This window comes from Bombus impatiens, unplaced genomic scaffold (assembly GCF_000188095.3).
Source record: "Bombus impatiens unplaced genomic scaffold, BIMP_2.2 scf_0321, whole genome shotgun sequence".
Lineage (NCBI taxonomy): Eukaryota > Metazoa > Arthropoda > Insecta > Hymenoptera > Apidae > Bombus > Bombus impatiens.
Window position 1 is genome coordinate 863,053 of NT_176740.1, and position 20,000 is coordinate 883,052.

The following is a 20,000-nucleotide window of genomic DNA, read 5'->3' on the forward strand; positions in this document are numbered from 1 at the left end:
CGCGTCGTCGACTCTCGTCGAGTACACGAATCGTTGGCCAATAGTCAGAAGAAAAAAAAAATCAAAAAAGAAAAAAAAAGAGACCAAAAACAGGAGGGAACATGTAACGGTTTCGTGATACACTCGCAAACAAACAAATCACAAAAGTCTTCCATTAGCGTATAGATTATTATATATATACATATATACATATATATATATATATTATATATTATATGTTTTAATTAATCGTAAGTGATAAGTTGGCGTGTTAAGTGTAATTTAAGGTACGTAGGTTGAATTCGGAGGAGGAAGAGAAATCATTCGTACTCGTGTATTAATCCAATCTCAATTCCGATTTAAATTTACGCACATGTTCCGTACGGATACGCATATCTATTATAAAATTTGTTAGATCAAGGAACGTATTAGAAAAAGATTCAGGGTAAAAAGAAACTCCTGATTCTAACGCAGAGGGAGAGCGAGAAGATTTAACAGAAGAGCATAATCCCCACGTGTTTTGAATTGATTACGAGAGAAGAGAAATCGGAAGATTTGAATGGGATCCGACATTTTTCTATGATAAAAATCCATGTGTCTCCAGGTCGATGAATCGACAATAATTAATTAAGACGTCTTGCTTCTCTGTGCACTCAGCGTGTACGAGTGGAGGCGCGGCGACTATAGTGTGCCTGATACGAAGTCTTCCTTAGCATGTAAGCTACAATGAAATTACGATATATTCCTATATTCTTACACGAGTCACTAAGATATATATCTCTATACAATATACATGTATTACTAATTATATAAAACTCTTAAAAATCTAAGAGCAAGAATACAATCAAGATTGAAGAGGAAATACTTAAAAAAGTTTAAGAGAAATTAACACGAAAAAGAAATTTCTCAAATAATTCCAAACAGAAAGTTTGTTATTTTAAGAAGAGATTGGTTTCAACGACGATTGCTGTTGGGAGAAATAATCGATCAAGCAACGAGGAATTTTTCTCGGTGAACAAGAGAAGATAGGGAAAGAGAGAAAAGAGGAAAAAGAGAAGAAAGGGATCAGAGACGAAAAGTGACGTTTTCATCATCGCTGCCGGATGATTGTTCTCGGTAGGATAGCAGAGGTTCTGAATAAGGTGCTGGTGTAATCGGGGGAGGAAGCCATTACCTGCGCCTCCAACCCTCAACCCCCTTCCGACCGCCTAAACTCTCAAAGCCTGCCTCGAGAAGGGGATTAAGCTGCATCGGAACTACTCGCATGCCCGTCGCCCGACCGGTAGAGCTCCTTAACGTAAATTAGCGGCCGATCGTACTTAATGCTCATCTAATTACCCGGCCGTTAATTATTCAAGCCCTTAGTTTGTCCTCTAGAGTTGCCAGTGGCTGACCAAGCAAATTGCCGGCTAAATGAGATAAAATTTATTGGTAACTATATCGGGAAAATACCGAATACATTATTATAAATCTTCTCAGAAATCTTATAACTAAAAGAAAAATCTTATAATATATTACATCTCATAATTTGAAAACGTTTATGTAAAGGATATAAAGGAAACTTGAAAGAATTACCAAAATGTATATTTCAATGAAGGGATCAAGAAAAATATTGATTACAAATAGAAGAGAGAATTTGCAACAAGATCGAAGTTTCGATTAATTTATATATATTGTTAATTGAAAAATATCAAGGAAGAGGAGGAGTTTTTTCTATCGAGAGTTTTGAATCGAGGAATGATTATGTCTGTGACAGTAGCTCCTTTGAAACCAGCTCGTGGACGAGGTCCAGCTGATGGCCGAGCATTTTTTGAGACACTCTGGAGAGGAAATTTCTTCTTGGATAGACAGAAGGTGATGAAACGATCGCGAAAACGAAAGTTGCAAGTGGCGAACGGAAAGAAGCGTGCACAGCTGCAGATGCGACAGCATTGTTGCTGTTGTCAGCGCATACAACTCCACCTCCTCGCCGGACGGCGAAGCAACATGCGCTCCGTCGTTAGGTGAATTTGTCACGAACGTTTATTAAGTGTATAATTTTTTCTTACGTTGAATAATACGTTTTTATGGCCTGCTTTTTATTTGTGGAAACTTATCTTGTTTAGACACGAACCTTTTACTTTTCATTACTATAAAAATGGTAAATGTTCATCCTTTTTTTTTTATTTTTTAATATTTTTTATCGATTAATGCATTTTTAAGATTTTTTGCCGTCTACCTTTCACCTGTGAAAATTTATTGTTTTGAGATAAAATCTTTTTACATTATATAAAAATCTTTGAAAAGTTATCGAAGGTAAAAATTATAGTTTCTACGTTCTAATAATTTTTCTAGGCTTTAAGAAAATTCTTTTTCTACATAATCATTATTGTAAAGACTTAGAATGATTGTATTTTTAAATTTGAATTAACTTTCTCGAGAAGTCCGTGGGAAGATAGAAAGACTAACTGAAGGAATTGGGTTTCTCTGACCACAGATTATCGTCTCTACTTATTGTACATGGATATTCGATACGTCTAATGGCACACAGCTGATAGAATGTAGGAAAGTATCGCTACATATTCCTTTCCTATTCAAACATTGCTATAAATATATTTGTTTATTTTACAGTTTTTAACTAGAAAGTTAATAACTTAAAAAGTTCTCGACAGAAATTCAAAACCTAAAAATATCAGCAAAGAGGAGATGTGATTAACTGGGGGGATTAAAAAGGCAAACGCTCTCTTTGAGTTCTATTTGGGGATGATTCACACTGTTGACCCCCAATCCCACGCGAAAGGGAAACATTTCCCTGTAAACAACTGTTACCCTTTAACACGCCATAATAATCAAAAGTAACTACCTTTACGATACTACATACTTCGTTCAATTATTCTAAATATAATAATTCGAAAACAGATTCAACTCCGTCTTAGGAAAACAGAAAGATAAGAGAAAGGAAAAAACGTACAAAATATCTATTTTCTAAAAAGACGACTACCAAAGACTCGCATTATTTAACTCTACCTTGCATAAAGAAAGAAAGAACATTTAGAAGAAAAAAAATTATATATTAAAATATAAAATATCTCGTCTTTCGAAAGAATAATTACTAAAAAATTCACATCATTTCGAACGAAATCAACCATCAAACTCTTTCAATTAAATAAGCCTGTTAAAGGGTGACAAGAGAAAAATAAAAAAAGCATAAGAAAAAATAAGAATTATTTGGCCGTTTGATCTCCGTTTAGCGATACTTCGCAAGTGGTTGGCTGCTGAATTCGAGCGTGCAGCGGCGAGGAGTAGTGGCGCGAAAGGGATAGCAGAAAAGAGAACAGCTGGATTGTATTGATCCGCGCTCGAACGTTGGCGTAGGGGTAGCTCGGCCGATCCCGGCCTCGCTTGCTGCTTTTCACTCGCGGGGTAGAAGAGGGGCCACCTCGATTTCTCTTCGGTATAGTCCCTCTGTTCGGTGTTATGTCACTGCCTTGCCGCATTGTCCGGACGGTTTCATCGACGTTCGCCAAAGCTACACCGAGGGACACGCCGTCCACCTCCTCCATCGTCAATCTCTTTACACGCTTTATGGATCGTCGCGAAATTTCACAGAACTAAAGCGGCCCACCAAGTGTGTCCGGTTTCGCGCGACGATGACGGTGAAAATTTCAACGCGGTACGAATTTCCCTCGTTTCATCCCCGTGTCGTCGTGTTGCTTCCTCGTCGCGTCATCAAATTCGATTAGAATATCAAAATAGGTCATGTTACCTGTTTTCGTCCCTTCCTCCACGACATGTGTTTATTTTTATTCATAGCACAGTTACTTCATCAGATTTTTCTTATCTCGTGTGGAAAAAAATATCTTGCTGGAAAGAAAATATTCTTTAGATCACAGACATTTTTCATGCTGTTTCTGGAAGAGTAGATCCGATGGCCACGTGTTTCTAGGTTTATGTGCGAACTTGGTATACGTTCGGTGCACGGGGTCAATGTGTTCGCATATGATTTACTGAGTAAAGTGACTATATCACACGGCAGTGATCATTAAAATCTAAGATTTCTTTCTGGATCAAAAGATTTTAATTTGAAAATTTTTATTATTAATTTATCGTATTAATCGTTTGGATTCAAATAATTTACGTGATGCGAGATTACTTTGTTATTGATTTAATGTATCATCGTACAAAAGAGATTTATGCTTGATGGAAAATGACAATACAACTTTTTCTTGCAGTGTAAGAGAGACACATCAGATCGCCGAGGCGCAGCAAGAGAAAAATGCAAAGCTACGCGAGGCGTTCGGGATATCGGAGTTCTTCGTGGAGGGAAGTAGCCTAGATCCGGAGAGGCACGCGCGCGAGGCTGAGGCAAGAGCGGCGGCGAGCAAAGTATATGAATTAGTACGGACCCCGAGTCCAGCTCCGGACACTACGTCCGTCCCGGAGAAGAAGAAACGCAAACGGTCCGGTAGTGCAATTAAAAAGAAAAAGGGAAAGAAGCACAAGAAGGAAAGGTAAAAGACAACGTAATGGTGCACGGGTCAATGGAGGCTGGATTCGATGTTTTAATTAATCCGCCAAAATAAAGACAAATAAGATAATGTAAGTGCAGATGAAGGAAATTGTAGTAATTATATTACTACATTGTACTGCTGTATATTAAAAGAAATACGTATACTGTATACTATAGCGTAGCAGTAGTACTATAACGGTATACTACAGCATACTATAGTATAGTAGTAATAAAATAGTGTACAATATTGTTTGTGTTATTATAGTGCAATGTAATGATATATATTATGTGTGAATTGAATTATTTAAACAAAAAATTCGTATCGTTGTCCCATGCGAGAGAAAGTGTACAAGAATCCAGGCTCCAAGACCGAACGGACCATCCCCCGTAGTAGCTCCTCTCCTAACCCCCGGTTAATTATTCATTTATCGCAAGTTCCACACTCGTTCATTTGCTTACTACACACCTCTTGTCAGATACTGACTCATGACTCACCTACTATTTCATGTCCCATACACCTTTCTCTGTTTCAAACAGAACTGAGGAGGACTGAGTGCCTACCCAGTAGGCTCAGTAGGTAAGTGTGGTCGTCGCGTCTACTTTCCAAAAAAAAAGTTTAAAAAATTAAAAAAGTAATAAAAGAAAATAAAAGATATACTTGAAAAAAAATAAAAAAAAACGATATAAAATATCTGTATTAAGAAAAGAAAGAAAGAAAAATAGTCGAGTCTAATATATTTAGGTATTTGTCTAAATAGGCATAATTAGAGGGTAAATGTTTGCTGTATTGCTGGAATTCCTGTAACATCAAAAATTAGTAATCAGCAAGATTTTTTGTTAGATACAATGTAATGATGTAAGAAAACAGTGGGCAAACATTTACTTTGATATTATACAAAATATACACGGGTTTTTTTAACAAATAACGTTGTACGTAATCTGACGCGTAAATCATGCATTTCTATCTTTGTTGTTGTTATCGATAAAGCTTGTTGTTAATGTCATCTCTCTATTTTTTTCTGACAAGTCCGTCCCTATCGATGGTTATCAAGGTAATGCTAATCCCATATTATATCAATACTCCTCATATTTTGTATACTCGTCTTTTGTAACTTTTGAAAGATTTGGTTTTACATAACGCACAATGTCCGGTGACTAGTTAGAAAAAAAAAAAGAAAATCTCGCAGAACGTATGAAAAACCAAATCTTCCAAATGAGTGATTATGTAGTCGGTTTGTTAGCTATAGCCCGATATTGTGATTTTCACCTTATATATGTATCGTTGTACTTATATTTTTTATTACTTAATTCACTTGGGATTGCAGTGAAAGATTGGAAAAAATATGTTTATATATATGATTTTTCGTTTTTTTTTTTTCTACATCGATACTTACTAAAATATTCACACACTGCATTTCCTATACATATACATATATATCAGTATATAAGTTAGTATCCATTTTTTAAATTGAATACCTTATCCAGATGCTGAGATAGATCAGTGTAAAAATTTCGCCCGGAATTACGCGTTCTCAACTGCTACTTTTTCCGAATTTCTTACTTTTTAATCGAATACAGCAGGTAGCTTGTATCATTAGAATAAAGTATTTGTTTCACACACGGATACATTGTACTACAGCTTTCTTTATTGTCAGCACAAGGTATGCACTTGTCGACAGGAAGACGCCCACTGCAAGAATTAAAAAAATTAAATATTATTAACAAAAAAAAAAAAAATTAAACTTATTTATAGTGAAACTTTTAGAATAACTACGAACGAATTTCCTAGGTCGGAATCTCCGAAGGGTAGCAAGAAGAAAGAAAAATCCAAGAAGAAGAAAAAGGAAAAGAAACACAAGAAGACTGAGGCTAGTTCCTCTGACAGTGATTCTAGTGAAGCTTCAGATGATAGCAGGTAATCAAAATTCTAAAATTTGTATCTTTTTATACTTAATATACATACTTAATTATTAATATAATTAATTTTTTAGTTCTTCCGAAACTGAGTCAAAGAAGAAAAAGAAAAAAAAGAAGAAGAAGTCAAAGGCAGAGGCAAAAGAAAAGCACGAGGTAGGGAAAATGATGCTAAGGAAACAGATACGAAATTTCTATCTTCCTCTCTCTTTCTATACATATACATATTTATAACTATATTATATCCATATATATATATATATACCTTATATATATATATACCTTAGCACGTGAAACAGGAGCATGTGACATTTACTTTTACGTTCATTTTTCTCCTATTAGTTGTTAATCGAACATTGGATTTTATAAAATATTTTGTGTTGCCGCCTAACTTTGAATAAGCATGATTCATTGCTTGTTTCTGTAAAGATTTTTATCTGATTTCAAGTTAACAGTCATTATTTCAAAAGTGTAAATCTCAGTATTGTTTGTAATTATCAGCGCCATTTGACAGGATATATTCCCTGAGTGAGTACCAGATATGCCGCTACTCAATGTAATAATAATTTTGTAATTTTTCTATTCGTACGAATTTTTGCGATTGTTGTTGCCTTTTCACTCGTTTTGTGTCAAGCACCATCACGTTTACGAGAGAATAAACGAATAGGAGACTGCTTGTTCTCTGGCCTAGGTGCAATGCAAACAGATTAATATTAAAATAGTATGTAACGTTTACATTATCAACTTCTCTGATTTCTTTATTTTCTCAATTATATTTCTTTCGCGGACACATCTCTTCAACTAAAACACTTCGTACATTTTTATCTTCTGAATTTGTACTAGAGCGAATGAGCAGACTCCAGAGAATCTTTGAACAATTACGATTTCTTTTTTTATCCTACTGACAAGTACATATGCATGATTGATGTTCGCTAGATAATCCTGTCTAACATAGTAATCCATACTCTTCTTCTTCTAGAAGAAAAAAATACCTGTCAAGAAGAAGCATCAGTCATCCGACAGCTCGTCAGATAGGTAAATTTCAAATTCAAAGTTTTTCACACAAATTTGTCAAATAATCAATTAGATAAATAATAATCCCAATAATATCAATTGAATAATCCCAAATAGAAATCCCTTTTTAGTAGTACATAGTTTTATATTATATATAAATTTGATGAATTTCCAGTTCTCCGGAGAGGCCGAAAAAGTCTATGAAACATGACAAAATTGTAGAGAAAGCTAAGAATGATGAGACGGAGAACACAACGAAAGAGCCTCGATCGAATCGCTCACCAAAGAAGCAAGAGAAAGGTCGAAACGAAACTCCTCCTCCCAAGAGGAAAGATTCTCCCGTTAAAAAACCCGCGCCAGAGAAAAAGGATAAATCACCAGCTGTACATAAGAGTCCTCCACCAAGGCGACATAGATCACCATCAAGAAGTAAAGCTGATAGAGGAAGGTCTCCTAGAAGATATTCAAGGTCACGACGAATCAGCCCTTCACCAAGGAGAAGAAGGATTTCGAGATCTCCAAGAAGATATAACAGATATTCCATATCCAGAAGCAGAAGTCGATCGAGGTACGATCGTTATGGATCACGACGTCGATTTTCACCACTTCCTAGACGCAGGAGATCCGATTCTCGAAGAAGATCCAGGTCTCCCAGAAGACAGAGAGATAGACGAGAAAGATCTAGAGATCGCCGTAGAAGTCGTAGTAGGACAAGAAGTAGATCTAGAAGATCTACTTTGAGTTATTCTCCCGTACGGAAAAATCCGGAACGGTACAAACACATATTAGAAGAGAAGAAGAAACGGGATCAAAAGAAGAATCACGATAACAAACGGAAATCCCGGTCAACTTCGAAAGCGAGAAAAATGCGAACAATTACACCAAGAGTTAGGTTACGTTCCTCGAGCGAAGATGAAACAGATATAGCAGACGATGAACCAAAAGCAGAGGACGAAGAAAAAATGAAAGAAATGCATACATTGAAGCGATTACAGAGTGGATTAGCCGCGAAAGCCAGAGAGACTCTTGGTAAGAAGGTAATAAGTCCAGTAAAGATTAAAGTTGAGAAGAAAGAAGATAACGTGTTGGATATAGCTTTACCAAATGACCCGCCCAAAATGGTACAAAATACTATTGGTCTTGTGCAAGAGAAATCTAAGTCAAAATCTCCTATATCTCATTTACCTGCTATTCAGTCTCCAGTGTCCAGCAGATCACCCTCACCAGCTTTGCCATTGACTAGAGAAGAGGCTGCAATAAAAATACGATCACCGAGTGAATCGCCCCCTCCATTGCCACCAGTCTTAAATAAGGTTGACTTAAGGTCACCGAGCATGACTGCTAAGACAAATCATCGTTCGAAGTCTCCTAGTATCACCAAGAAGAATTCGCCAGTTGCCTCAAGGAAACACTCGTCACAGAGCAAATCGTCCTCGCACTCACCGCCCGTATCTATCTCCCATAAAGACACTACTATAAAATTACGTTCTCCAAGTGAATCCCCGCCTCCGATTCCTAGTAACAAATCTAAGCAAAGATCTGCATCACCAGCCATCTCAAAAAAGAGTTCTCCTGTTTCTAGAAAGCATTCTCCGAGGAATAAGTCTTACTCCAGGTCACCTTCCAGGTCGTACACGAGATCTGTGTCACTGGAGAAAAGGTCTTCCAGATCGCCTCGGCATTGTTCAAGGTCCGTCTCCAGAGACAAAAAATCGCGTTCTGTATCAAGAAGCAAGAAATCGGCATCTCCTAGACACAGGTCTCCAACATCGCCATCAAGATTGAAGAAATCATCTAAATCTCCAGCAAGGTCAAAGAGATTGAGCAGGTCAAGGTCTTCTTCGGAATCAAAACGATCTGTATCTAGATCTCCGTCACGTTCAAAAAAATCTCCGTCTCATTCACCGGAAAAATCAAGGTCCAGAAGTAGGACCAGGTCGTTATCGAAAGGATCCAGGAGCCGATCTCTATCGAAGAAGTCTAGAAGCAGATCTTTGTCAAAGAAATCGCGTAGTCGATCACTTTCGAAGAAATCTAGAAGTCGGTCGCTATCGAAGAAGTCAAGGAGCCGTTCGCGGTCATTGTCCAGGCTGTCGCGAGATAAAGAGAAGAGAAGTCATAGTAGGAGTAGTTCACGTTCTTCTTTAAGGTGAATAATTAGTCTTTTTTACATGTATTTCCTTTACTCCATTCTTATAAGAAATTGTTTAATGTATTTCTATTTTATGTCCAGTTCAAGGCATAGTCGTAGAAGTTTCTCTAGTTCATCGCGGTCATCAAGCAGTGTTTCTAGTAGGTCTTCTCGTTCAACGTCCAGCAGTTCAGCTTCTAGTAGGTCTCGGTCTCCGTCGATACCTCGACGTCATGGCTCACCTAGTTTTCTAGATAGACGTCGTATTACAAGGTAGGTATCTATACAACGGTAGTTTCGATATCGTAGCATCAGGTTTTACAGCGCACCACGCCAAATCTTGTAAGCTCACATTGTTGTATCAAACGTAGAAACGTTTATCTTCTTTCGACTTTTATTTTTTATTTTCGTTTTTTGATTTTATATATTCATCATCGATGTATCCATCTCACGATTGAAACGCTCACTTGTTTAAGAAGTTCCGATTAATAATAAGCAATTTGCAAAGCGACGATATCGATAAGTTTACGATGAATTCACGCTTGGACGTTCTTTTATTAATGCTATTTTGTGTTGTGTCCTACAGAGACAGATCGAGGGACAGGCATAGAAGATAAAGTTACGACTTCGCACAGATGTTTCTATTACTTTCCTATAATTATAATGTAGTAGTAAACATGTGATGCATACCGAATTTCATTTTTAATAAGTAAATGAAAAAAGAAAGAGAAACAAAGCAATTTTAGCTGCAACCATAAAGACTAGTTTAATGATTATTGATGATCAAGCATAAAGAATGGTATAGTTTAATTATAATTATTCGTGCATATTGTGGCACATTAAAACTTTATCAGTATCAATTCAATAATTTTCTAAGGAACTACTTTCGACACTCGTATACACTTACTATGCAATGCGTCTAATTAGCGAACTCCCCGCATCTAATTACCCGCGTTATGTAAAATGAAAGTATACTCCGTCACAACTTATATATGAATTTCGTTTCAAGTCAGTCAAGTATACTTATGTTTGTATGATTTTTTCTTCCCCCTTTTTTCATTTGTATCTAATTGCTTATAAAATGTTCTAAATATGAGTAGACGTAGCATGCGTGTATCTTCCTTATAAATTATTGTAAATGACATATTTACAGTAGAGATTCTCTTTTATTTTGTCAGTCACGAATAAAATGTATTTACCGCTACAAAAGCAAGCTGTTTTCTTTAGTTCTTGATATACATTTTTGTTCGTTGTGTTCTGTGAATCATTTTCAATCCACTGCCTTCCTTTATTAAAATTACAGCAAGGTAAGTAACACGTTTTTATTTTTGCATGGTTTCTTTTGTTGCATTGCATGGTTTATTTTGCACTTTTTCAATATCTTTTTTTCAATATCTATTATTAATGATAATATGTATTAATATCTACTTAAATTATTTAATTCATGTAAGAGTTATTTACGATTAACATATCTTTATCTAATTTTTAACAAACGTTTTTTATCGTATATAACTGTGTGATTATCATAATATTAATAGTCCTTAATTTTAGCGCCAGGAAACGACCAATTCCATATCATCGACCTACTCCGACACCACCTTCGTCACCGAGTAGTTCAGATAGCAGCAGACATAGTAATTGGTCAAGTCCAAGTCATCGATCAAGTTGTTCCCCGAGTCGAAGTCCATCATACACGCGTTGAAGCGATTGAGCGAATCCCTAAAGACTAGACGTTCCTTTCATGTATCAGATTTAGAATGGTGCAGATCATGAAAGTCCTTTGATGCTTTTTTCTAACATCATGTCTTACGTCATGTTAAATCATGTTTATAATGTTGGAAATTGACACGATTGTAAAGAAAGGTTTCACTGTATTTTTTCGTATCAGGAAGGTACAAAGATAATACACCATTCTGAGTTTGGTGCATCATCTTTAAATCTTTGTAAATTCTTAATATGCATTTACATGTTTGATCTCGTAACTCGTAACTTAATAATACTCATCGATGATGGTTCACAGTAATACCATCAGCTTCAGTATTAGTAACACTAACGTTATTTCTATTGCTCCATTTTTATTTTAGTCAGATATTAGGTAAAAATGATTTTAATGTACTTACAGTATGATATTTATATCATTATTAAGACAACCAAAGAAATGAAAGATTTAAGTTTGTCTATCATTCATCTTTCAATTTTATGAATTGAAACATGATTTAAAAGCTAGATGTGCAAGAGTAACCAGAGATAAGATATTTTAATAATAGGATATATGACTAATTTATAGCAAAATTTTATAACACCATCATTTTTGGAAGTACATTATCTTCCTCGATTATATTGTCTCACGATCTTGTGAATTTTATGTCTTCATAAAATAATGTTTTTCGTAGACTTATGTACATCTACGTACTTAAGCAATAAGAAGACAATGATGATTATAAGCATCATGAAGTATGTTGATTGCAGCTTCTTAAGATCTCACATCATTATTCAGTAGCAATTCTATTATTTGAAGGTTCATTTAAAACTACTCTAGTAGTACAACGTCCGGGTGATTATCTAATCATATAATTGTTTGTTATACAAACACCAGCTAGTCAAATTTTAGACATTCCATTAGTAATTAACATACTGAAATATATTCAAATTGATCTATTAATTTTTCAAAGAAGTAATTCATATTTTAGTGCAATGTTTTACACTTGTTCCTTTTGTATATACATATATATTATTGTGTATAGACTCAGCACCATGCTCGTTTGCTATATTAATTTATTTATTTTCTGACTTACATATATATATATATTTATTTATTTATTTATTTATTTATATCATGAATAGCTAGTCATTTGTCAATTGAAGACAAGAAAAATGTATAAAAGTGATGTTAAACTATTAGAGTTTCGTTTACTGGCAATACTCAATTTATCTGAATGCTAGTCAGAAAGTTTTCATTTGGCTGTAAGGCCAGGCAGCGTACCAAAAGACATAATTAGACTAGTCTTGATTATTCAAAGTTAAGTCTTGAAAATGTATGTATAGGGTTAAAAAATCATATTTGAAAAGTCTACATTGTTTATGATTAGGAGGAAAAACTATGTAGAATTAGTTCTTGCATAATGACTGACTCAGTTTTATTGAAAAAAATGTCAATTGCTATAGTGTTGCAACATTAATTCACCTTTGATGCATATCTATGAAACGGAACTGAAACATAAATATGTAGATACTTATCACATGAAAAACTTGATTTTAAAATTAATATATGTAAGGTCTGGAAAATTCATTCTATTATTTGATTAATGCGTTTTACAATATTACAAATATTGTAAATTCTCTGACGAATTATGAAGTGGAAGTTATTTATACGAACGTAGGAAGGAAAAACATTGTTATCTTTGCACACCATGGCTCTTGACATTAATATTTATTATTCATAATTTACAGCCATCAAATGTTACCATCGTTGAAATGAAAGAAATTCTGATTATATCTGTAATATACTCTGTATTGTTGTTGTGTGATTAAATTAAAAAGCTTAAAATATTTTCTCCTTCTTTTACAAAGCATACAAAATTCATTTATATATATATATAACCATTCTTATACCACAGCTTAGATACTAGTAAGGATAGTGTTCAGTTTAAAACTGCCTATAACGTACAGTAGTATAATTATACACAGACTAGACTGTGTAACATTGGAATGAGAAATTATTTACATAATTTATGTATAAAATATGTAGTACTTGATAAATATGTATCCCATAAGCAGTATATCCTTTTTATGTTTAGTAATATAAAAATTAAATCTCTATTATATGAATATGTTAGTATCTTGCTCCACTGATGTTATTTTGTAGCTTTTGTCTGTTTAGAACGCTGTTGTGCTAGATATATAGCCCAACAAAAACCAATAAGATTTACCACAAGAACACGTAACTGAAAAAGATTGTTAAATATGTATTAATTTTGAAATCATTTCAGTAAGTAGTTTAATTTAGGTTATTAAATACTCAAGTGAACTTACAATTGGTGGAACATATTTTAAGTTAATAAACTGAAGTAATGTTAAATATTTTAAATTTGCAGTAAGTACTGGCAAATATAACTTTTTCATTTGTTTCAAAGCATCATCATGTGAACTACCCTACAACAAAAAGGAATTTGGATAGTTGGAAAAGACAATAAGTGATGGAAACAAATTGACATGCATAAATAGATCATACCTCAAACATAGACAACATGTATAATGCTAATGCCTGATAACACGGTGTATATAAACATCTTTCTATTAACAAAAGAATTAAAGGGTTTCTCACAAATGGATTTATATATGTATAAAAATAATGTGGAAGTGGGCCTCCAAAGAATAGCCTACAAAAGAAGTAATACTTTGAGAGGACAAATCAATTTTTGATGAAAAATTACAATTATACTAGCTGTACTTAAGTACTTGATTTAGTCCATAATTTATTGAAACTTACCCAAAGAGAGCAAATGCGAGGAAACTGTCTTCATTGAAACGCTTTGCACCAGATATTTTTTGCGAAATAAAATTTCCGAGAGCTGCGATGACACAACTAAAAGAACAAATAACATTCCCTTTAAAATATATTTTAAAAGTGGAACGTAATTTGTATTCGCTGTGACATACCTAGTGATTGCTTTAGTTTTCAGCGGACTCGTATAAAGACGTTCGAAATAAGCAGAAGTAAGTTGAAGTATTAAATCTTTAGGCTTAGAAAGAGCCATTCTGATTGTTCTATTTCTCTATATCAAATAAGTGATAAAAAGGAAGTGAGAGTTAAACGTGGTATTTCGTCAAAGTATGAACCGAACGATCTGATAACAAACAGTAAATTGTAGTGAACACTACAAACAGTTAAATGCCACACATACAAGTTCCGTTGATCTGGCAAGTTATTAGCATATAACACGACCAAACTAAAACTAAAAGTATTATTAATTTATTGTACCATCTGAAATTACATCACAATAAAATAAATAAGTTTAAAATAATGCATAAAATATCATAATTTAACAGATTGCAAAATTGGTCATAGTACATAGTACATAAGTCGACAGTGACGTAAGATAGTTAAAAAACAAATATAGCCTATAAAAAAAGAATAATTGCTATTTTTTTGTAATATTTTTTCCATGATTATAAAACATGTATTTAACTTATGTTAAAATGCGCATATATTCTTTTTAGTAATGTCGAGGTTAAGTTTTGTGTGGTAGTATCAGTGTATATACACTGTATGTACATATGTATTATGTGCTATAACTGTATATCAAATATTAGTAAACTTTTCATCAAATATTTAGGACATGGCCCAAGGAAAATTAAAAGTGAAAGCTAAAGTGCCATCGACGGTAAAAGGAAAAAGTAAGAACAAAAAGAGTTCTGGTATTCAAAGACGAAATAGTAAGTATTTTTTTATAAACTTCTACCATAAAATAAAGCGTTGTAAATTGTAAGTAAAAAAATTAAATTATATGTAAATTTATTAACAAAAATTGTTTGAATTTTTTTATTTATAGATGCACCTATTCAACCTAAAAAGAGGAAATTTGAAGAAACACATAAGTTAAAACAAATAATTACAAAAACAGTTAACAAAGCAATGGAAGATGAATTGAGAGAAAAAGCTTTGGAAGGAAAAAGATTACTTACTAGAAAGGAAGCAGTTACGTTGAAAAAGAAATAATTTATGGTATTATTTTAAGATTGATACTAAAAAAGACTTCTTTATTTTACTGAAATAATAAATGTAATATAAATAAAGATTTGTATTGTAAAATGAACAATACAATGATACAAAACGATACAAAGAATAAAAATAAATAAGCAAACCATTTCAATATATATATGTAAAATTTATTGCTAACAAAGGGATGTAAATAATGGGAAAATAGTATAAAATCATATATCTGTTAAGATTTAAGATCATTATTTTAATTTGTATTGTTATTTCATAGAATAATTCTGAACATGAAATCAATGGCACAGTGACTTATAGGATATAAATATAAAAAGAAAATAATAATTTTCAGTGCACCTGCAAAACATCCCGCAATAAATTACTTTTTTGTGCGATTATCCGACAATAGTTTCCTAGAAGGCACAAGGGTTTCGTTTTTAATTGATTCACATCGACGGCGAAAGGTTTTCATTTCGCTGATAATGCGCTAATTACAAAAATAAACATTATTTCACAAGATATTTTACATAACTCATATAACAAGGTACAAAATTGTGAGTTCGATTTGATAAATGTACTAAATTTTAATATATTATCTCTTCTTAATAAACTTCCACTCTAGATCACATCGATTAAGGCTGCGTTACGTATCGTATTTTGTAGGCTGAACGCTTCTTTCTAAGTACAAGTTCCTTTAAAACATTATTTGAACTTTATGGAGAAGCCACCTACAACGTTAAACACAAATACAAGTTGAGCAGCATATCTTATTTTGAATCTACCAAATGTTCTACAGTAGTCCCCGTTTAATGTTCGCTAGTTTGAACCTGTGCAATGAAAACTATTCTAGAAGGTGAATTCTTAGAAGTTACACGGGTTTATTCCTTTTCGGTACTTTCATCTCAGACTGCAAGAGCGAGACTGTGACATTCAGAGCGAATGACACGCTCACTCTGTAATACCAATTCCAGGAATTGATGGGAAAGACTCCGCGAACATTAACTGGAGTAAAACTGAACTAAACACAAAGCAAGGTTTATATTTACCACTAATAAATGTCCACTTTGTCTGTTTTTACTAATGGCTGGAGTTGTACCAGTTCTGAATTCAATCACACCTTCTTTACCACTGACTAGTTTATGTGACACTCTGAAACGTGATATTAGTTAAGCACCCAGCATGAGCATATTTGTTTGTTTTTAATCAGGGTTCATTTCTTTAATTAGAATTAACTATTTTTATTTGTACTTACGATTCCGTATGAACAATTTTAAGAATATTTGGGTTATTAGTGATATCAATTGCTTTTGTTAATGCTTCTATGATATGTGGTACCTCCAAAATTAAATCACCCTAAACAAAAGATAAGTAACGACAATTAAGAAATATTAGTAATTCATTTACACTTTTTTAATAGTATAATAATGACAAACCTTATCCTTTTTTAATTCGGGTGGTATCCTAACGATCAATAAATTGTCCGATTCTCCAGTAACCACCAACTCTTCAATTGATTTATACGGTAATCGATGTTTAAGTTTGAACGTTTTTAAGGTATCTAAAATATACACAGCATGCTCTGTTAAAATTAATACCCTTTCACGGGGTTTATAACCATGTCGATCATATTTAATAACAGGAGTCGCATACTAAAGAAGAGATAAATAAAAAATATTATTAGAACTAAAATTTAAAAACTATACATTTTAAATATAAAAAATTGTTTACTTTTATAGTTTCATTTTTAGAAAGATGATTATTAATGAAACTCTGTCTCAAGGCATTGTATTCGGGACCAAGCCGATCATTCTTGAACTTTGGTCCAAAACTCTTTGCATACGATTTCTTTTTGTCTTTGAAGAGAGATTCAGCTAAAATTTTTAATTCGAATTGCTGCTTATCCTCTTTTGACAAAGCCAATCTATAATTCCGAGCTTTCCATTTTTTGTATATGATGCGCAAATGTTCTGAGGCCTAAATCGAAACATCATTATTACTTTATAAAAAGACACATACATACATAGAATTAGACAGTCGTTTATCTTACTTCTCGACAAGAATATGGACATGGTGGCCAATAATTATTTAACACACCAACTGGAAGTGACTTAGAGAGCTTGATTAACCACTGAGATTTTGCTAGCTCGATAAAAGCGATGTTAAGCTCTGTTGGTGGCCCATTTCGTGTAATAAATCCTTCGATAAATCTACATAGAATTATTTTAATTTATTGTATATATCTAAAATGCGTAAAAAATATTTAATCAGGAAAATTGATTCATAATACCGTCGAATAATAATAACTGCTTTTCGCCTTCTTTCAGCTTCCTGTTTCGCCAACCATCTTCGAATATACTTTTGAAAAACTACTGCTGCCTTTCTCATGTTTAAATACCTTCGTCTTATTAATATACACTTCCATTTACTTTGAATAATAGCAGCTATTTCATGCTTCTTCATCTGGAAGGCGTCTTCCGTATCGAATAATGTCTTAGGGAATCGAATGAATAATTTTGTACTGTGTAATAAATTTTATCCAGTGTTAGATGCATTTTTCAATAAATAAAAAATAATGTAACTTTTTATTTGTGTTAACAGTTCTTACTTGCCCATCCTGTATTCATCTTCTTCGAAACCAAGATGACACACGAGTGTCTGTACACCTTCTTTAGCGGGACCATGATAGTTAGGCCATGTTTGCGGACACAGAGATTTATAACGTTGTAAGAATTGTTCATAGGGCCTTCTGTAGGCAAAACCAGCTCGCCTTACTCTTAAATTTTCCATAAGACCTAAATACTTTACTTGATGCAGTATAATTTTCTCGTTGAATTTATCTAAAATGATATTACAAATATTTTGAAATATATAAAATATTTTTCGAATATAATAAAATAGGAATTACTGAAACTTACTAGGCATTTTATAGTCATTGGGTTTAATACAACGAATATAAGAAGGTTCTTTGCCCATAAGAATCTCCACCAGATTATTTAAACTGTTTTTAAATTGCGTAATAGCAGTATCTGGTCGTTTTTTGCTGGTCAAATCTTTTACGTCAAACACGTTCTACAAAATCATAAATTTTAATACGAAAAACCGGGGAAATAATGTTTCGATATCAATTAGTGAAAGTACCTTAATAATCGAGTTCGTCGTGTGCGACATTACTTCACGCAAATCTCTATATAATAAATCATTATTCTTCTCAAGGAACCCACGGACGTTGTACGTTACTTCGCCAGCGTAATGCACCAATCTAAACTCCTGAAATACACAATTATGTTAGGGAAAATTATATTAGAAGATTATATAATAAATTGTGAGGTTTAAGTCTTACATCACGTCCCATAACTTTCTGTGTTTGTAGATCTGCTTTCATGTGGCTTATGTAATGAGGATGATTATTCAAATTTACATTCAATTTTTCCAGGAAGCTCAAATCGGTTGGTTCTCCGGGACGGAGGCATTCTTCATCCATTAAGGATATTATACCTGAAACAGATACACATAAAATAGTATATCGTATTTACAATTTTCATTAATTTACTAATGTAAATTTTGAATCAATACCTTTATATTTTTCTTCGATTAAATCGCAAATGACTTTATTATTAAAATATTGAACATTTTCCCACGTTATTCCCTCTCTCAAATACTCCTCTTGTTCCGATTTCAATGTCAATTGAATAAAAAGTTGCTGCAACTTCTCATTGCAGTAATTTATACAGAACTGTTCGAAGCTATTGAATGATATCTTTCATGAATCGTGTAATGAAAAAAAAGACGATTATTAAATAAACATTATTTAACCTTAGAGATCATGTACCTGTTCTTCTGAAAGATTTCGAAACCATAAATATCCAGGATTCCTATGACCATTTTCTTATGTGGATTGTTAATCGGCTGCAAGGATTTATTCAATCTGGTCACGAGCCATGTGAACAGTCTGTCATATACAGCTTTCGCCAACGCATCCCGTGCATAAATCGCAAATTCTCTGTTCAACGGGGAAACGACCACGTCACCGTGGGCGTCTATGGTGCGATTTGTAAAGGCCCCCGCCAACTGCTTTATGTCGCAACCCAATAACTGTGAATGAATATAAAAATTGAAAATAATTGGCCAACAAATTTCCATCAAACGAATCGTAAGAGACTGAAAGATACTTTATTATCTATTTTACTATTTATGTGTGGTATGGATGCCTTAGACTTACAGCGGCAACCGCCTCGACAGAAGCTGGTTTTAAGATTTGCGCGACACCATCTTCCTCGGTAAAACCAACATTTCCCATGTGCAATACCGATGCAACTATTGCGAATAGGTCATCCTGTTCCTGCTGAGTCATCTCCATGGTCTTCATCGCCTTTATTACTTCATTATACTGAGTCGCATCGTCGATACTGTCTATGGTGCCTTTCGTCTAAAAATAATATGGAACCTGTCTCGCAATGTACGTTAAAAAACAGTCGGTTGATTAGAAAGCAAAAATAATAGCTTACCCCATTGGTAAGGTAATAGTACGTATCTAAATTTCTCTTCAGATATAACTTCCGCAAAGTCTCCTCGTCTGCTCCGGCTAACAATTGATAAAATATATGAAAATTACGCTCTCCCGAAAATTGATGCACTACTCGTGATTTCTCGAGTAGGTAATTCAAGATGTTTCCACCGATTGGATCTCCCTGGAAAGATATTAGATATCATTCATTCGTAACACATTCTTTTCGCGCCAATAAGTAGGTGTTAATAACTAT

General features: G+C 33.7%; 4 protein-coding genes across 13 annotated transcripts in view; 2 read left to right on the top strand and 2 right to left on the bottom strand.

The window, feature by feature from the left end:
- The window catches only part of LOC100741699 (serine/arginine repetitive matrix protein 2), a 15,507-nt gene extending 2,433 nt beyond the window's left edge, over positions 1 to 13,074 (top strand). The window contains exons 1-8 of one of the 4 annotated variants that reach the window (XM_024367573.2): positions 7 to 1,982; positions 4,191 to 4,469; positions 6,258 to 6,383; positions 6,460 to 6,538; positions 7,362 to 7,417; positions 7,572 to 9,545; positions 9,630 to 9,800; positions 11,079 to 13,074. In XM_024367573.2, coding sequence (XP_024223341.2) covers positions 1,717 to 1,982; positions 4,191 to 4,469; positions 6,258 to 6,383; positions 6,460 to 6,538; positions 7,362 to 7,417; positions 7,572 to 9,545; positions 9,630 to 9,800; positions 11,079 to 11,229 — 3,102 coding nt within the window. In that variant the 5' untranslated portion in view covers positions 7 to 1,716 and the 3' untranslated portion in view covers positions 11,230 to 13,074. Of the gene's footprint in view, positions 1 to 6; positions 1,983 to 3,287; positions 3,632 to 4,190; positions 4,470 to 6,257; positions 6,384 to 6,459; positions 6,539 to 7,361; positions 7,418 to 7,571; positions 9,546 to 9,629; positions 9,801 to 10,113; positions 10,610 to 11,078 lie in introns of those variants that run through there. The other 3 variants (XM_012385486.3, XM_003489453.4, XM_012385485.3) reach the window with 3 other exon arrangements.
- LOC100741820 (peroxisomal membrane protein 2) lies at positions 13,018 to 14,544 on the bottom strand. The gene is made up of 5 exons (XM_003489454.4): positions 14,187 to 14,544; positions 14,017 to 14,112; positions 13,759 to 13,906; positions 13,560 to 13,679; positions 13,018 to 13,471 (listed from the first exon to the last, which is right to left on the bottom strand). The coding sequence occupies exons 1-5, from the start codon at positions 14,282 to 14,284 to the stop codon at positions 13,382 to 13,384; spliced, it is 552 nt and encodes a 183-aa protein (XP_003489502.1). The 5' UTR covers positions 14,285 to 14,544; the 3' UTR covers positions 13,018 to 13,381.
- LOC100741940 lies at positions 14,123 to 15,404 on the top strand. Of its 4 annotated transcripts, none has more exons than XM_033320666.1 (3): positions 14,123 to 14,243; positions 14,864 to 14,963; positions 15,080 to 15,404. In XM_033320666.1, the coding sequence occupies exons 2-3, from the start codon at positions 14,867 to 14,869 to the stop codon at positions 15,244 to 15,246; spliced, it is 264 nt and encodes an 87-aa protein (XP_033176557.1). In that variant the 5' UTR covers positions 14,123 to 14,243; positions 14,864 to 14,866; the 3' UTR covers positions 15,247 to 15,404. The 4 variants fall into 4 exon arrangements, with proteins under 4 accessions (XP_033176557.1, XP_012240930.1, XP_033176556.1 ...); XM_012385507.3 differs by having other exon boundaries at positions 14,160 to 14,447; XM_033320665.1 differs by lacking the exon at positions 14,123 to 14,243 and adding an exon at positions 14,349 to 14,488.
- A 68-nt stretch (positions 15,405 to 15,472) lies between these two features.
- The window catches only part of LOC100747891 (unconventional myosin IC), a 35,197-nt gene continuing 30,669 nt past the window's right edge, over positions 15,473 to 20,000 (bottom strand). For all 4 annotated transcript variants that reach the window (XM_012385482.3, XM_012385484.3, XM_012385483.3 and 1 more), the window contains 15 exons: positions 19,746 to 19,928; positions 19,460 to 19,666; positions 19,070 to 19,332; positions 18,814 to 18,983; positions 18,581 to 18,735; positions 18,379 to 18,507; positions 18,156 to 18,309; positions 17,846 to 18,077; positions 17,528 to 17,758; positions 17,288 to 17,447; positions 16,969 to 17,214; positions 16,674 to 16,889; positions 16,493 to 16,593; positions 16,287 to 16,389; positions 15,473 to 15,968 (listed from right to left, as the gene is read on the bottom strand). In XM_012385482.3, coding sequence (XP_012240905.1) covers positions 15,954 to 15,968; positions 16,287 to 16,389; positions 16,493 to 16,593; positions 16,674 to 16,889; positions 16,969 to 17,214; positions 17,288 to 17,447; positions 17,528 to 17,758; positions 17,846 to 18,077; positions 18,156 to 18,309; positions 18,379 to 18,507; positions 18,581 to 18,735; positions 18,814 to 18,983; positions 19,070 to 19,332; positions 19,460 to 19,666; positions 19,746 to 19,928 — 2,565 coding nt within the window. In that variant the 3' untranslated portion in view covers positions 15,473 to 15,953. The remainder of the gene's footprint in view (positions 15,969 to 16,286; positions 16,390 to 16,492; positions 16,594 to 16,673; positions 16,890 to 16,968; positions 17,215 to 17,287; positions 17,448 to 17,527; positions 17,759 to 17,845; positions 18,078 to 18,155; positions 18,310 to 18,378; positions 18,508 to 18,580; positions 18,736 to 18,813; positions 18,984 to 19,069; positions 19,333 to 19,459; positions 19,667 to 19,745; positions 19,929 to 20,000) is intronic.

What these genes read in the sequence shown, in the direction of transcription:
- LOC100741940 (XM_033320666.1), top strand. Translation starts at nt 14,867, where the DNA reads ATGGCCCAAGGAAAATTAAAAGTGAAAGCTAAAGTGCCATCGACGGTA. An exon ending in TGGTATTCAAAGACGAAATA is followed by an intron (nt 14,964 to 15,079) that starts GTAAGTATTTTT and finishes TTTTATTTATAG; the next exon opens with ATGCACCTATTCAACCTAAA.
- LOC100741820 (XM_003489454.4), bottom strand. Translation starts at nt 14,284, where the DNA reads ATGGCTCTTTCTAAGCCTAAAGATTTAATACTTCAACTTACTTCTGCT. An exon ending in CTCGCATTTGCTCTCTTTGG is followed by an intron (nt 13,907 to 14,016) that starts GTAAGTTTCAAT and finishes CTTCTTTTGTAG; the next exon opens with GCTATTCTTTGGAGGCCCAC. An exon ending in TAAAATATGTTCCACCAATT is followed by an intron (nt 13,472 to 13,559) that starts GTAAGTTCACTT and finishes AATCTTTTTCAG; the next exon opens with TTACGTGTTCTTGTGGTAAA.